The 15,834-nt window shown below is 43.0% G+C and overlaps 3 protein-coding genes across 4 annotated transcripts in view; 2 read left to right on the forward strand and 1 right to left on the reverse strand.

Moving 5' to 3' along the window:
* Nucleotides 1-96: 96 nt before the first annotated feature.
* LOC108025965 (eukaryotic translation initiation factor 4E type 2) overlaps nucleotides 97-15,834 on the forward strand; it is a 48,954-nt gene continuing 33,216 nt past the window's right edge. Inside the window, exons 1-2 of one of the 2 annotated variants that reach the window (XM_017096658.3) lie at nucleotides 97-605; nucleotides 1,845-2,304. In XM_017096658.3, coding sequence (XP_016952147.2) covers nucleotides 574-605; nucleotides 1,845-2,304 — 492 coding nt within the window. In that variant the 5' untranslated portion in view covers nucleotides 97-573. The remainder of the gene's footprint in view (nucleotides 606-1,844; nucleotides 2,305-15,834) is intronic. The other variant, XM_044092064.2, reaches the window with a different exon arrangement.
* Nucleotides 752-1,818, reverse strand: LOC108026179 (UV excision repair protein RAD23 homolog B). The gene has a single exon (XM_017096953.3). It carries the CDS (start codon nucleotides 1,670-1,672, stop codon nucleotides 788-790), a length of 885 nt encoding a protein of 294 aa, XP_016952442.1. The 5' UTR covers nucleotides 1,673-1,818; the 3' UTR covers nucleotides 752-787.
* On the forward strand, nucleotides 3,769-8,241 carry LOC108026178 (syntaxin-1A). The gene is made up of 2 exons (XM_017096952.3): nucleotides 3,769-6,009; nucleotides 7,489-8,241. Exons 1-2 carry the CDS (start codon nucleotides 5,138-5,140, stop codon nucleotides 7,505-7,507), a joined length of 891 nt encoding a protein of 296 aa, XP_016952441.1. The 5' UTR covers nucleotides 3,769-5,137; the 3' UTR covers nucleotides 7,508-8,241.

The following is a 15,834-nucleotide window of genomic DNA, read 5'->3' on the forward strand; positions in this document are numbered from 1 at the left end:
TCAGTGCACTGCCTGCAGTGTTGGCAAACGTAAGAATTCGGGTACATTTTGCAACACTGCCTCATTTTGACAGCGCCGCGTGGAAGGTGGATGGCAAGTGGAACCCATTCAGACGCATGTTGTGTTGTGTACAAAAAGAAACGTCAAACTGAAGTTGAGCGAACCAAAACGAAACGGCCGAGGAACAAGCAAACCCACTGGAAACCGAAAAGGAGCAGCCACAGGACATACGATTGTTTACCAGAGAGAGCGGCGGACCCGTAGCGAACCGCTCCCCCAAGAAGCGGCGGCCCCAAAAAATCTCGCCCACAAGAGAATCCACCAAAACCACACAAACACACACACACACACGGCACACACACACACACGCGCACGCAGGCAAGGAGCAAAAGAATTGCGCCAGAAGAAGCAGCAGCATCTAGAATCTATTAGTGCAACCCCACGGATCCACAGGTTCATCTCCTCCAGCGGTAGGAGCAGCGCCACCAGGAACAGCCAAAGCCCAGGATCACTACCAGTTGAAGCAGCAGCAGCAGCAGCGACCCAGTCAGGATTAGCATTGCCAGGATAAGCATGGAGAAAGTAGCCAGCAAGCAGTACGAGTCGTAAGTGGAGCACCTCCGCCACCCACGCGCACCGCCACCCTCCACACGCCGCCGCCACCCACTCCCGCACAGAACGGTCGCCATCTCCGCCACCAACAAAACTGGGCCAGCATCGTCACCTTCTTCCCTTAGCCACAATTGTTAGGTTATGTTCTGGCTGCATTTACGTGCGCCCACTCGGTTTATTCATCCCGATCCTCCTCCGACTGGCGGAACAGTATCTCGGCGGCCAGCTGCTCGTCCTTGTCGCAGGCCAGGTAAGCCTGCACGGCCATCACGCGCTGAAAGCCCAGTGCCTCCAGTCGCTCCACGGCGGCCGCCTCCTCGGTGGTCAGGGAAACCTGCACGGTGGCCCCCGCCTGGGAGTCATCACTGCTGGCACTGTCACCACCTGTTAGCAAGGCGGCGAACTCCTCCTGATGGTTCTGCACGGCCTCGAAGGCAGCCGGATCGGTTTCGGCCAGTCTGGCGAGGATTAGCTGCAGCAGCTCGGGATTCTCACGTATCATTTCACGCACCCGGGCGACGCGAGGATCCGCCACTAGCTCCTGCAGCCCCTCAGCTGCCTGCCCGCTAGAAGGAGCACTAAGTCTATGCTCCGCTGCGGCCTCTGGAGGAATTCCAGTGATCAGATACTCGATGGCACGTTCCGGATGATTGAAGCTGGCCCGGAGGGCAGAGCGCACCTCCTGCTCGTCATAGCCCATGGCCATGAGATCGCGCACCCGCTGCTCATCGGGAGCAGATGAAGGCGCCACGGGCTCTGTGCGCGTCTCACTGGGAGCCGCTGTTAGAGGCGGTGTGGGCGGAACCGGCTCCTCCGGCGGCTTCACCTGGACACTCTTCTTGCCCATTAGCACGATGAACTTGTCCTCTGCTATGCGGTACTCGCTGAGCGGCATGGCGTCCTCCATGATCCGGCCACTGTAGATCAGCTGCAGGCTCTCCGCGGGCAAGGACACATCGGGATGGCTGCCCAGGCGTTGCTTTAGAGCCCGCACGTCCTGCGTGTCGCCCATCTCCAGACTAATGGTGCGCTGGTCCAGCGTGCGAATGGTCAGCTTCATTTTCTGCTTTGTAGAGTGGAAAATTTCAAAGCGGCACTGAGTGAATTAGTGAGAGATGTGGCTGTGCGGCGTTGTGGTGAACTGGTGAACCGTATTTTGAATTTGATTTCTAACCCTTGACATACTAATCAAAAGCCGTCTCTGCCGTGTGTGTCATGCACGCGCGTTTCAGGAAAATCTGGCCAGATATCGTCGACAGCGACGACAGCGATGTGGAGACCGAGATAGACGTGGACAAGTTGCCGCCACTGGAGGTGGGTCCCGGCGAGAACCGGCTGCAGCACACATACTGCCTCTGGTTCTCCCGCAAGGGGACGCAGCGGGCAGCCGCCGACTACAGCAAGTCGCTGCACGTGGTCGGTCGGTGTGCCAGCGTGCAGCAGTGGTGGTCGCTCTACTCCCATCTCATCCGGCCCACCGCCCTCAAGCCGTTCCGGGAGCTCAGCCTCTTCAAGCAGGGCATCAAGCCCATGTGGGAGGACCCGGCGAACAGCAAGGGCGGCCAGTGGGTGATACGGCTCCGGAAGGCGAAGATCGAGCGGGCCTGGGAGAACGTCTGCATGGCGATGCTCGGCGAGCAGTTCCTCGTCGGCGACGAGATATGCGGAATCGTGCTACAGACAAAATATCCGGTGAGTCCTCCAGATCCTTTACTAAGACTTTGTGGGGAAACCATGCCGCGATACCTTGGGACCTAATTCATTTTATTTTAAATGCTTAATTGTTAGTTAGCAATATAGATTTTAATAATTATTTATTCAAATCTCTGAAAGGAATTATAAATATCAACATAAATACTTTCAAGTAAAAGAGATTTTGCTTTATTTGTGGGATACAATTTTCTCATATTGATTAGATTTAAAGTAATTTAAATATTAAACATATTGTTATATTTTAATTATGAATATTCTAGCATTGATTTAAAATTCCTTTTTAAAAGAAGGAAATTTTTAAATGTTGCCCCCAAATGACCAGTGTTGCGCAACGTTTCGCAGTGATCGCCGGGGTTCACAGCCCTGGGTATTACTTAATTCCCTTATTTATTTATAAATGCCGCATATATACGGGTGTATTATTGCATTTAGCGGCCTGTTTGTCAGTTCCTTTTCAGCTCGCGATTCGTTTAAACAAAAGTGCCGGTCGCGATTCATTCATAAAAATTCTCGCGCATGACGTTTCTCAATCCGAATGGGATCCACAAACAAACCCGTGCTGATTGTTGTTGCTGTTGTAGGGCCTGACGTAATGGATGCGGTGTGCCGGCATTTTTAGCACATTTCGTCAGGCGTTTTCGCGGTATTTATGCGGTAATTGCCAGCAAAAGTGAAAACGCGAAAATGCCGAGCAAAAGAGAAAACAAAAACCACTTGCAATTGTTTACAACATTTTAATGAGCCAGCTTAAATAATAAAAATGAAAGTGAAAGGTTTAAACAAAAGTCTTGATAAAACAAATAAGTTGCCATTAATTTAATGTTCAGGTTTTAAGAAAAATTAAGGAAGACCAGAGAAAAAAAAGTAAAATTTCATTTATTCGGATAACAAAGGACTTTTTTTTTAAATAACAAATATTTATGTAAAATATCCTAATAAGTTTGGAAATTATAAAATACCACATTATGAAATATACCACGGAGAGAGGGTAGTAGCGCCAGCGCACTCTCCCCACATTCCACAGGCCGTTACACCCACATAAACATTTACTATGCAAATCGAGAGAAATTGAGAGAGCTCTTCCAATTGTCAGCGCGGAATTGGTTCGAGACCGTGCTAAATCCCGATTAATGTTTAAAACACTCAAAAAAATGAGCCTCTTATTCAATAAATATAACCTTTAACTTTTGAAAATGTTGTCCCTAACAACCAGATTTCATCGTGCAAATTTTATAAAGTAAACTTATTGGTATAACAAAAGTAATAAACAACCATTTCATTGCTTGAGAGGCGAAAAACTTAAATCAAACAACCCAATTCAGCGCTAGTTCTCTTGCTGAATGCCAATGGTTTTGAACTTTGCTGTCTCGTTGAGTTGCTCTAGTATTTCCTGCTGCAAAACACAGTATATTTTGAGAGGTTTTTTTGCGAGCCGGAAGGTATAAGTGCGCCAGTCGCACTACGGTCATACTCGAAAATTGTTTGCCCGCGCGAGGTGCTGCGTTTCGTATCGGCCCGCATCGAAAACACAAGAAAAAACTCAAAGCCGCCGGGAAAAATCGCGAAATATTTGCTACTTTTCGTGATAACAAAAAATTAGCAAAAATATTGCCAACACATTTGCCTACGAAAAAACTCGAAGAATGTGCGGGTGAAACAATAGGCGACAACGACAACAACAAATCGTGTGCCACCCCGGACAGCCAGTGTGCGAGAGCGAGAGAGGTGGTCGTCGTGCGTCCCTCTCCAACAGACACACACACTGACTCATCGCCGCCGACGACGACGCGTACGCAACAAACGAAAATAAAACGCAAGCGAAAAGCAGAAGGAGAGAGAACAAATAACGCCCACCGTAACACCCCCCGCGAACAAGAAGCTGAAGCAGAAGCAGAGAAAGACGACGTCGACGAAGAAGCAGCAGCAAAGGCAGACGGCAGAATTGGAGCTTTGCGCAGAAATCGATTTTTTTTGCCCATTTTAAGAGAATTTCGGTAGCCGCCTCTCCCACTGCTGCCGAAAATCGTTTATCGCCCCAGCGTGCGTGCGTGTGTGTGCCGTGCGAAAGTGAAACAAACAAATACAACACACGAGAGGGAAAAGATTAAAATTATATGGACGTTGTATTTTTAATAACAACAAAAAAACCAGTGAGTCACGGAAATCAAGAAAAATAAAAATTAATTCAGCAGCAGCTTTAGCTTTTTAGCTGCTGGCATTGAAGAGGTGCTCTGCCGCAGTCGACGTCGCTGCCGCCGCCCGCAACCACGCGCTCTCATTGCCTCCCTCTCTCACTTACTCACTCTCTCTCTCTCTCTCTTGGTGAGCGAAATAACAGCACACCACACACACACAAACAAACACAAAAAAACATAATAATATTAACCAAAAACGCCAGCCAAAGTGCCAGTTTAGTTAAAATTATACACTAAAAGTGAACCGAAAAGAGAGAGCTGCCAGCCCGAAGCGGAAAATCAATAAGAGGTCTCTCGCAAAAGTGGCAAAACGTGCAAACAAGTTAAAAGGCAAAGCTGCAAAAGGCAAAAAACGGAAAAACTCCGCGCGCGTTTACACGTGTCTGTGTGTGTGCTAAGTGTGTGTGTGCGCGGTTAACGTTTAACTGCTAATCGCAAAAACGCAATCTGCAAAAACCGCGTAACAAGGGCTTACGTAAAGCTAGCCGAAACCCAGCCACAACGAAAAGTAAAACCCCATAAAAACTATAAACAATAAAACGAACTATAAAAAACTCCCCCCCAACGAAGGCCCCGAAAACCCCTTTCTAAAACCAGGATAAACCCCCCACACAAAGATGACTAAAGACAGATTAGCCGCCCTCCATGCCGCCCAATCCGACGACGAGGAGGAGACGGAGGTGGCCGTCAATGTGGACGGCCATGATTCCTACATGGACGACTTCTTCGCCCAGGTGGAGGAGATCCGCGGTATGATCGACAAGGTGCAGGACAACGTCGAGGAGGTGAAGAAGAAGCACTCGGCCATCCTGTCCGCCCCGCAGACGGACGAGAAGACCAAGCAGGAGCTGGAGGATCTGATGGCCGACATCAAGAAGAACGCCAACCGGGTGCGCGGCAAGCTCAAGGGTATCGAGCAGAATATCGAGCAGGAGGAGCAGCAGAATAAGTCATCTGCGGATCTGCGAATTCGAAAGACGCAGCACTCGACGCTGTCGCGAAAATTTGTGGAGGTGATGACCGAGTATAATCGCACGCAGACCGATTATCGGGAGCGTTGCAAGGGAAGGATACAGCGTCAGCTGGAGATCACCGGCAGGCCGACGAACGACGATGAGCTGGAGAAGATGCTGGAGGAGGGCAACTCGTCGGTGTTCACGCAGGGCATCATCATGGAGACGCAGCAGGCCAAACAGACGCTGGCGGACATCGAGGCCCGCCATCAGGACATCATGAAGCTGGAGACATCGATCAAGGAGCTGCACGACATGTTCATGGACATGGCCATGCTGGTGGAGTCGCAGGGCGAGATGATCGATCGCATTGAGTACCATGTGGAGCACGCTATGGACTATGTGCAGACGGCAACTCAGGACACCAAGAAGGCGCTCAAGTACCAGAGTAAAGCCCGACGAAAGAAGATCATGATACTGATCTGCCTCACTGTGCTGGGCATCTTAGCGGCCTCATATGTTAGCAGTTATTTCATGTAAATCTCGAATGCAATTACTTACAATTACATTACACACACACTACACAACTCTTACACACATGATATCATCTTCAAGACCCGATCTATAGGTCTATTCATACAGAATTGTTGCGCAACCCACCCAGAGAAATTGCAGAAGACAAAATCGAAACCTAAACTGTAAGAGACCGCAACCAGTGAAGCACACAGATTAGGGCTCGAGTACACCAATTGTAGCTAATATAGAGGAGAACTTGTATGGTTAGTAAGCAAGAGTCTCAAGTCCCCAGAGTCTATCCGAATGTACACCAGGAAACTCAAGTTATAGCCTAACAGATTATTTAGTACTTGTAAACAGCAAATTGCTAATTGAAAATATATGAAAAACTAAAAGAGAGCGAGTATGAAACACTAAACTACCGGACAAGTAATTGCAAACAAAGAAAACATGAAATTTTATTGATTATTGTTATAATGCGAAGCAAAAAACGAGAATTATAATAAACTCACACAACACAACACACACACACTCATGGCAAATGCTTTGCAGCAAAAAGAGGAGAGTGATTTCCTCGATTTTTTGAAACTTGGAAAATGCATTTAGTTTTTGTTCGTTTCACTAGTTTAGTTCTCCTGTTGAAAACTCACTCTAAAGTAGAACCATCACCCACACACACTCAATCACTCACCGATGATGAGGAAGAGAAGGATGCAACAAATCTCTAGTTAACTTTTGAATATTTATTATAAAAGATTGTTTATTATACGAGATAATAACTATATTGACTATTTACTATAATGCTATTTACTTAACATGTTCATATTTATTGAATGCATATAATATATATATAAACTATACAAAACACACGGCATATATATTATACAAATATAAAACTAGATAAATAGCTAACTCCGACATTCGAAAATGAAAAAAGCAAGCAAATACACATGAAACCGAAGCTCTAAAGTCGAGGAAGTTGATGGAATGCTGACTTTTAAAGGGGTAAACAATTCAATCACAATCACATAGCATACACAGCCTCAAATTAATCGGCAAACTGTTAAATTCAAAGTTGATTATTCAGTTTTTTCTGTTGTGCAAGCTTTTGTTTGTTGTTTTCTTTACTTCCCCCCCAAAAAACAGGTTTCCTTTGTCGATTTTCGTGGTTGTAAAGGCCAGAAAAGTTAATAGAAATTAATGGTTTTCGATTTTAGCTATGATTTCATTTCTTACACTCACACAAACGCCACTCACTCACACACAGAGACATATGAATACTTTTCTTTCTTGATTAACCTATTTTTCCTTTCTTTCCTCTCCCCCTCAAAAAACTAACAATTGGAATGCAAAATCAAATATAAATATATTCCTCACACATAACCCAAAAAATATTCCCCTGCATGCGGCTGTAAAAATATGAAACAACTTAACCAACAAATCAAACCATCAACTTTTCTGCACTCACTATGAAAAACACTGAAAACAAAACCACATAGAATCCAAGCAAGCAAGTAGCATGCTCATCCAGGCCCATAATCTACCTTATCTACGCATATTTTGTAGAGCAACTCCAAATCATTATGCTAATTAACAACACAGAAGGAAAAAAAAAACGAAACAAAAACGTAATGTGTATGAGTTTTTGAGAGTTATTGTGATTAAGATGTACACACGGAGAAATGCTTTCGCTTTTAAGTAGGTAATGCAAGTTTGTTAATACGCACCACTCGACTTGGTGATTTCTGTTTTGATTACTATTAAACCACCTGCCAGTGTCAGACCTGCATTATGTGCACTTTTTTTTTTCCAAATTCGTTAATTCACCTTTTGATCTTTTGAACGAGCGCAAATGAAAACCGAAAACTGCAACGACAACAGCAACAACAGCAATCAGCACGTTTCCACCACCAAAACTGCAATGAAAACCAGCAACAAAAACCCAGTTAACACACCGCGTTATTTAGTGCAAAAGAAAAGCGAGAAAATTGCGAAAAAATTCAAATGACTTCGTATTATGTCAATCAATCAAGCTGCAATTTAATTTCAACCACAAAAATGCAATCAAAGCCCGAGAAAATCGAAATAAAAACGAGATAAAAGTCGCGACTCCGCCTTGCCACGCCCTCTGCGTCGATTGGAAGTTCCAGTCCGGGCTCCGGCGTTCCAATGTCCGTTTCCAGGCCAAACAGTTTCCACAGCCACCGAACAACACGAAAAACAGCTGCAACGCTCCATTCCCACGCGCTGAGGTGAGTAATACGCAATAATTATTCAACATTCAGCATTTGGCATTCTTTTTATCGGCACTTCCCGCAATTACTCTCTCTACGCCAGGGTTCCCTCGTGGCTTGTCGCCTTTCAGAGGGTCCAGCATTGAAAAATCGCCGAAGGTCGCGTTTCCACGTCCTCGAAAGTCCCCACCCCCCAAAACCACCCCTTCGCCCCCTGAAAACCCTCGCGATTCTATTAATGAATTCGTGCCCTTTGTGTTGTGACATTTCGAGTGCGAAACAGAGTCAGCGATAAAGCGGGGAGCCCAACCAGATCTTGGCAAACGAACGAAGCAAAACAAAGAAAGGCTAATTATACCACACATACCCTATATAAGAAGCTGGGCATATGCCATTTTGGATCAGTGTTTATCACAAATATTCCACAAAATGTAACAAAACTTTGATAAAAGAGATATATTAGGGATACAGGGGTCTATTGTTTTAATTATGACAATATTCTGAGTTAAGGCTTTAATACAGATCATCTATAGATCTACCAATGGTTACAATACTTTATAATAACAAAAAAAAGTATCTTATAGTCAATCCTTGTATAAGAAAGATACTTGTTTAATAAAAATATTCATCAAAACTTTAAACTTGGTTAAAGAAAATATATACCAAAAGCTTTTCTTTTAATTAAAAAAACGAAGTATCCAATAGTCTATTCCTTATAAGGGCATATACCTTCTTAGATCAGTGTCAAATTAAAAAAAACCTACTTCATATCCTTCAGATAAAGAAAATATATACCAAGCCTTAAAGATCATATAAAAGTTATTCGATCTCAGCAATTACTAATGTTTAGGATTGTTTATAATTAAACAAATACAGTATCTTATAGTCCATGCTAATTACTATTTCTTATATAAAAGTCGTGCTCCACTTGATCTCCTCCTCCTCGCTTTCATTTCTATCAGTCGTTCGGCTCTTTTCATCTTACTGTCATTAAAAAAATTGTTTAATTAATACACACTCTCGTTAAGCAAATGGAATAGAAAATTGACGAGATAATGAATATTTATAGTACAATAATTACAAAAAGTTCTCTTTCTCCTCAATAACATTATTAAACTAGTTAAAAGCTAGTTTATTTGATTGCTTTTGAACGTGAATTCAAGTGAGTGCACTCGATTTGTCATCAATTACGGATGCTGCCCAAAGGCCCTAGTTCGAGTGCCTCATTCGTATATTTTTGCCGCTTCGTCATACAAATGAATTCAAACAAAGTTATGGCACTTATTTTCTCATTCTGGGTTTTTATACATGTTACTTATAACAAAAGCATCTTGTCGTTGATGATCTCATACGTTTCGCATCAAGTCATTTTTTGGGGTAGATCTGAGTATGTCTTGCAAGGGATTTTTAAGTATTTCTCGCCGAGAAATATTTCAACCATTCCCTGCAAAAAAAGGTCTTATCGGTATAGTCTTTATTTTTATATGGGTCTTTTCTAGTTCGTGATGCTACTTTATTCTACTTAATGGCATATTTGTTCTTGTACTCTATTCATTTGTCGCTTTTGTGGCTTTTTTTAAACGATGACCCCTGGGAGAGCACGATATCGTGTCAGTTGCGTGTTTAATTCGAAAGCATTAACCATCTGTGAAAGTTCTCCACATTATACGCCGTTTATCATGTATCATTTCATTCCGTTCTGCCCAACACTTCCTGTCAGCGAGCTCTGAATGAGCTGAACGAGTATCGCCCCTCTAATGTGAGTCGAACATGCAGAGGGCTCGCGCCGCCCCCGATTCACAATGTAGGCTTTGAATTGAGTCATCGTTGTAACCCAGAGCGACCTTATACTTTTGCGCCTCCCCAGTGATTCTCCAATTTATCATAGGCGCCTCCACTGATAGAAAGTGGGGTTCTATTATAGACAGCTTTTGCTATAAGAATCCGCAGTGAAATATCAAGGTCTTTCCCTCATATAGGCATTTCCTTTTAGACATTCTCATTTTTAATAACAATCGAAACTAATACTTCTTTCTGCACAGCAATACAAAACTTTCCACCCACACTTATAATGACACTGGGGCCTATTTACACTCTAACACAATTAGTAATTAGGAGGCTTATTTCGGCTGTACAAACATACTAGAAGTAACCGCCGTAAAAACGATGAGCTGTCCAAAGGCAACCGGTGAATCATCGCTGTTATCACTTGATAATGGTCTATCAGTCTGTCGGTTGGCATAGATAAGAAAGCTGTGGGCAGTGCTTTAATTTGTTTTTATGGCTCCCCTTTCTTGTAACCCCTATAAACATTATAAGGTGAATCCAACTGATACGTACGAATGTAATTAAAAGTTCGGCCCTTGAGTGACGTCCCCCCGTACACCGCACTCTCATGTAACCATTTTTTCAATGTCTTTGCCATTTTACCTTGTTTGGGGCTCTATCACATAGCTTTTGTTTGCCTTTTTGTTCTCAAGCCCCCATGTGGTAGACATGCCCGCAGCATTGGGTACCTCTCTATAAAGGGTATATTGGGCTGGGAAAGGGAAGGATCTGAGATATGATATCATACAGGAAAAATGCTTTAATAGCGCTTACTAGAAAAATGTAAAAATATTTCACATATAAAAGTTTTAATACCATACAGTTCCGAATAAAGAACCCAAAGAGGGGTAGTATTTTCAGGGTATTTATGGGTGCTATACCATACTTCTATACTTCTTTTCTGCCCGCAGAGTTTGATGACACCACTGCAGTGCCACGCCCCCTTGCAGTGTCTGTTTTGTATCTGCAAGTCATGAATTCAATTTATATATTTATCTATTCTCTCACTCGCCCTCCGCTTTTATTTATACTTATTTATTTGTCTGTCTATCTATTATTTTGATGTCTTGCCAAATCCAAATGGTCGTTTTTTTCGCCTCGATTGCGATGTGGTGGGAGTTTTTGTATCCTCTTTTTTTATTTTTCGTATCTTAACTTTGGTGAGTCACAAATCTTACCGGCTTATGACTACGTTTCTTGTTTTGCTGTTGGCTGTCAACCTACGCTTTGATTTATTGATTCACAAGTAGGAGTCATTTTGCGAAACCTAATGAATATCCAGCACATGTAATATCTCTGTGAACTTGAGTGAGCTGTGCCACTTTATCTCATCTCGGATGTGCAAAGTTTCTTTTAGAATCGTCATTGTCGTGTTAACTGTTGAAACTTGTCTGCCAAGATGCTCTCGACAACTTGAAAACTTTTTGATTTGCAGGGCCAAAGTTTCGTTTTTCTTGTCTTGCTCTGACCATGTAGGAATTTGCCATGCACAAAGTAAAGGGAAGCCTGCATCCTGCTTCCAGAATCTTGCTTCCTGCATTTCCCACATCCGAAGCGCATGAAATGCTTAGAATTTATCTAGAGAAAGAGAATATTAAGAAGAATATTTGTAAGATCAAAAACAGAAGAAAACTTCAAGTCTTCAAGTTATTGTATACTGTGTGTGTAGCAACAGAGAATGGGCAGAAAAAAGATATATTGTGTTCCACAGAAAGGGAATTAATATTTGTTTCTCTTTGTGTAGGAACGCAAGATATCTCTGGCGTTGAATTAATTTTCCTAAAAACCATAGATTTTTATGCCCAAGCCAAAATTAGAAGGAAATAAAAGGAGCCGGAGGTGGAAAAAGGCTTAGCTATCGATTTTTTGTCGTCGCTTCGAAACAATTTGTTAATTGAAAACAAATTTCATGGCACGTCGGATGAGTTTCAGCCCAGAGGTGTGTTGGCAAGTTAGGCCGGTTTGTGGGAGGATTTCAATGTGACCCATGGGGCCGATTCAAACTGGACAAAAAAAGCACACACACACGAATATGGGGGCGTAGATTTTGCTGGGCTAGCAAAATTAATTTAGAGTTTTGTCGTGCAACAAATTTTCATGGGCTATAAAATGTGTGCATGTAATCCCAAAAACATAATTAAATGTAGACAAAAGTTTTGAAAATGCTGGGCAAAAACAGTTAATATGATTGCGAGGAATTTTAAAGCATCTGTAAAACTCATTAAAATTTATTCAAAATTAATGCAATTCAGTTTTTTTCTGTAACTTTGTTGGCAATGGAAAATGAACATGAAAATGATTAAAAATCTGCTTTATTTATAGAAAGCAAAGTAAATCCCAACTAAGCTCTGATTCGGTCTTAGCCTGAAGGGTATCCAGACGTAAAAGTCCCTTAATACATGTGGCTTGACCCTTTTTTTCGGGAGGGGAAGAGTTCATTCGCCTACTTTTATGTACTCCCAAAACAACATCAGATACGCCTGGCTCATGACCACACCCACCTGCCCTCTTTTTTGCCAAATTATATGTGTATTTAATGCTGCTGCAGTGGCAAGACAAAAAAGAACCCACAACACGAAATGAGTTCTGCTGGGCAGTTAACGAGCGGAGGCAAAAAAATAAAATGGTAATACTCGAGGAAAACCTGACCCAGTAATACGATGTGGGTGGTTTTCCTGTTCTTTTTCGGGGTCTGAGGTGTTCCCTTAACCACCGAAGGGGTTGAAACCGGTTCCCATTTCCAAGGTTGAGTCCGACTTCTGGCGAATTTTCATATTTTCCCCCCTTTGTTGTGCGCTTTTTTTTGTATCTCCAACAGAAAAATGCGAGAAATAAAAGAAAAACTGAAATTCTCACATTTAAATTCCATGCGCTTGGCTTCATCTCCAATTTCCTTTTTAAGTTGGCCCACAAAGGCGAAGAAATGCCAGTTAACCAAGCGTGAGTTAAAAAGAAAGAGTGAAAAGGTTGAGACCATAAATTTAATGGTTGCGTCGAACAGTTTTACCTTTAATTAAATGAACTTCTAGCGTTGGGTTACGTGTTCCGTGTTTGTACAGCAGAAACCATTTAATTGTGCAATCTGATGGGTTTCTGCTTTCTGCTTTTAGCCCGATGTGTTTTAAATAGTTTCAAATGAAAGTTATAAATGGTGTGCGAATAAATCAAGGCCTATCTTTTAGAACTAATACTTATTTAGAAAGATTGTCAATCCATAATTTAAAGTTTTATCTACGAAATATTTAGCTTAAAAGTCGAAAGCGAACCTCGGCGAAAATCGAGTTTTGTATAATTTCATTTGCACCCTGATTGGCACCATTTGCCATGCCCCAAACCACCCACTTCAGCATCGCGGCACCTTTCACCTTCAGCTGCCTCTAATTAACTTGTTCACGAAATTCTTCTCGCAAGTGCAGAAATTTGCATCTTCGCAGTTGCCAGGTGAACGAGAAGTGCAAAAAAGTGCAAAAAGAGAATAAAAGCGGCGAAGGAATTGCAATCAACGCAAAAGGCGCCGACTAATTACTGTTGTCAAAGAGGAGGATCTGCAGAAGGATATGCAGACGAGCACGGAAGCGAGGCAGGCCAGGATGTCGAAAAAATGGTATGGCATAACTGGCTATCCGGGCGGAAGAGCAACAGTGGCCTAGCACAGCTGGCCAGGATTCCCGGCTCCCAAGTGGCCCATACCCTCCGGGGAACTCGGTCGGCTGTCGGTGGTTGGCAGAGTGGCAAGAGGAGAGATATGAAAAACCCCAGCCAAAGGCAGCATCATCAACTCCTGCAAGTCACTGACAAATGGGCCTGACATTGTTAACCCTAAGCAAATAAGAAAGATTGCCGCAGAGAGAAATGCCTCTGCCATTAACAAAGTTAGGGGAAATACTCTGCCTTACTTAAAGGTATCTCTATGCTCACTGTTCGTTTAAGAAGTTTGGTATTTTAAGCATATTATTTTATTAGAATCAAACGAATGAAGAAAGTGGATGGATTTAACTTTATGGTAAATTAAAGTTAAGTTTAAAAAGTAACCTAAAGAGTTGTAAACAAAATAAATTATCCATGGTGAAAGGGAATATTTAAGATTTATTGAACCAAAAGGAATTCATTTTTAAAGTTTCCCTTAAAAGGTCTCAGCAACAGAAGAAATTTCCAGTGGTCAAACCAACAATTGGATTTGAAAGTCAAAAGCAACATTCAAAAGTTATTTGACCATCGGGCAATTCCCATTTAAAGCTGACTTTAATAAGTCCCGGCTTAGGGAGCTGTAAACGAAAAACCCTGGAAAATTCCGTTGCATACTCCAAGGCGTGCACTTAATTTCATTTGACGTAATTTCAACTTTTGCACTCTGCTTTCGCCAGCGCGGTTATCTTGCTGTTCCTGTTGCTTGTGCTGTGTTGCTTTTGCTTTTGCTGTGCTTTTTGCGTGCTGCACAGCGGGTTATAAGGAGCAGGGCGACATCAGTGATGGAGACAGCAACAAAAACATGAGCTACATTAACTAAACCGCATAACGGCAATCAGAGGGAAGGAAGCTGCAGGAGTGACAGTGCAAAGGGAGGAGGAGATGGGTATTTCTTACGGTTCTTTGGCTGATTCAATTGCTGACATAACCTCTCAGTGTGCAGTCGCCAGTTGCTTATGCTGCGAGCCCCGCGAACCCATTGCCCCACTTCCTTTCTCCTTTCGCCCTTTCCCTGGTTGTTTTTCACCCCACCTGCATTTTCCCGCTGTCTTTTTTCATTTTTCTTTGGTGAGTTGGCTGCGGGAAACGTCTTTTTCTTGAATGAATGCAATGTCGAGTTCGCTTTTGATGATGTTACTGGGTTTAAATGAAGCTATCCAGGGTTTCCTTTAGGGATTTGAGGGGATGTGGTGGGGAAGTCGAAATATGATTAAGAAAAAATGGTAAATTATATGATATTTAACGTAATGGATTTGAATTCAGAGGACTAAAACATTGGTTTTACAAAAGTGTAAAAAAGCATGCTAAAAATTCTATTTCCGCATTTTACTATGCTAGCTGTAGCATACTTTTAGACACCTTTTTTAAAAAGTGATTTAAAATCTTTGCAGTTTTTTATAAGTAATTTTAAAAACCTGACCACTAAAACTGTTTCCAGGGTATCCCGAAAACATGGCCCTCTCCCTGAGGCGCCCCTATATTCCCTTAACATCTTTTGATTGCCCCACAAAGTTTCAACAGCTCACCACCCTCGACACGAGCGAGGGAAATTTCTTTCTGGTATCTTTTGGGTATGCAACACCCACCATCTCTCTGGTGCCCTCGAAACCCTGCCCTCCCATCCCATTCATCCGCTTGGTGAATTGCGCACATTTTGCCCCTGCACTTTGGGGAATATTGCTTTAAGAGTTGTGTGGGAGCTGCGACTGCGATTGTATAATAAAATTAAATTGCGGATTGCATTCGGGCGACGGGTGTTAATGTCTCCATTGTTGTTGCATGCACCTTCAGCCTGTGCCCAGCGCAATTAAAAGCGAATGTCGCGTTGCCGCGGTTACCAGTGGCCTTGAAATGTCGCTTGCAATTTCTGAGAGCCATTTTAGCGGCTAATTAGATTGCATTTGAATATTAAATCGCATCCTCGTCGGATGATATGATAAACTCCTCTCGAGAATTAATTAATTGCCCAGCGCTGTTGTTCCCCTGCATTATTGTGGTTATCCCCGGGCAATAAGCCATATCCGTTTCATCATCGTCGTCGTCCTGCACAGCTCGCCACAAGCCGCTCGTCCTGCTGTGCAGCCTTGTGGGGAAGGC

Source organism: Drosophila biarmipes, chromosome 3R, assembly GCF_025231255.1.
Source record: "Drosophila biarmipes strain raj3 chromosome 3R, RU_DBia_V1.1, whole genome shotgun sequence".
NCBI lineage: Eukaryota > Metazoa > Arthropoda > Insecta > Diptera > Drosophilidae > Drosophila > Drosophila biarmipes.

Excerpts from the sequence above, each read along its gene's own strand:
- LOC108026178 (XM_017096952.3), top strand. The coding sequence starts at position 5,138 with ATGACTAAAGACAGATTAGCCGCCCTCCATGCCGCCCAATCCGACGAC.
- LOC108026179 (XM_017096953.3), bottom strand. The coding sequence starts at position 1,672 with ATGAAGCTGACCATTCGCACGCTGGACCAGCGCACCATTAGTCTGGAG.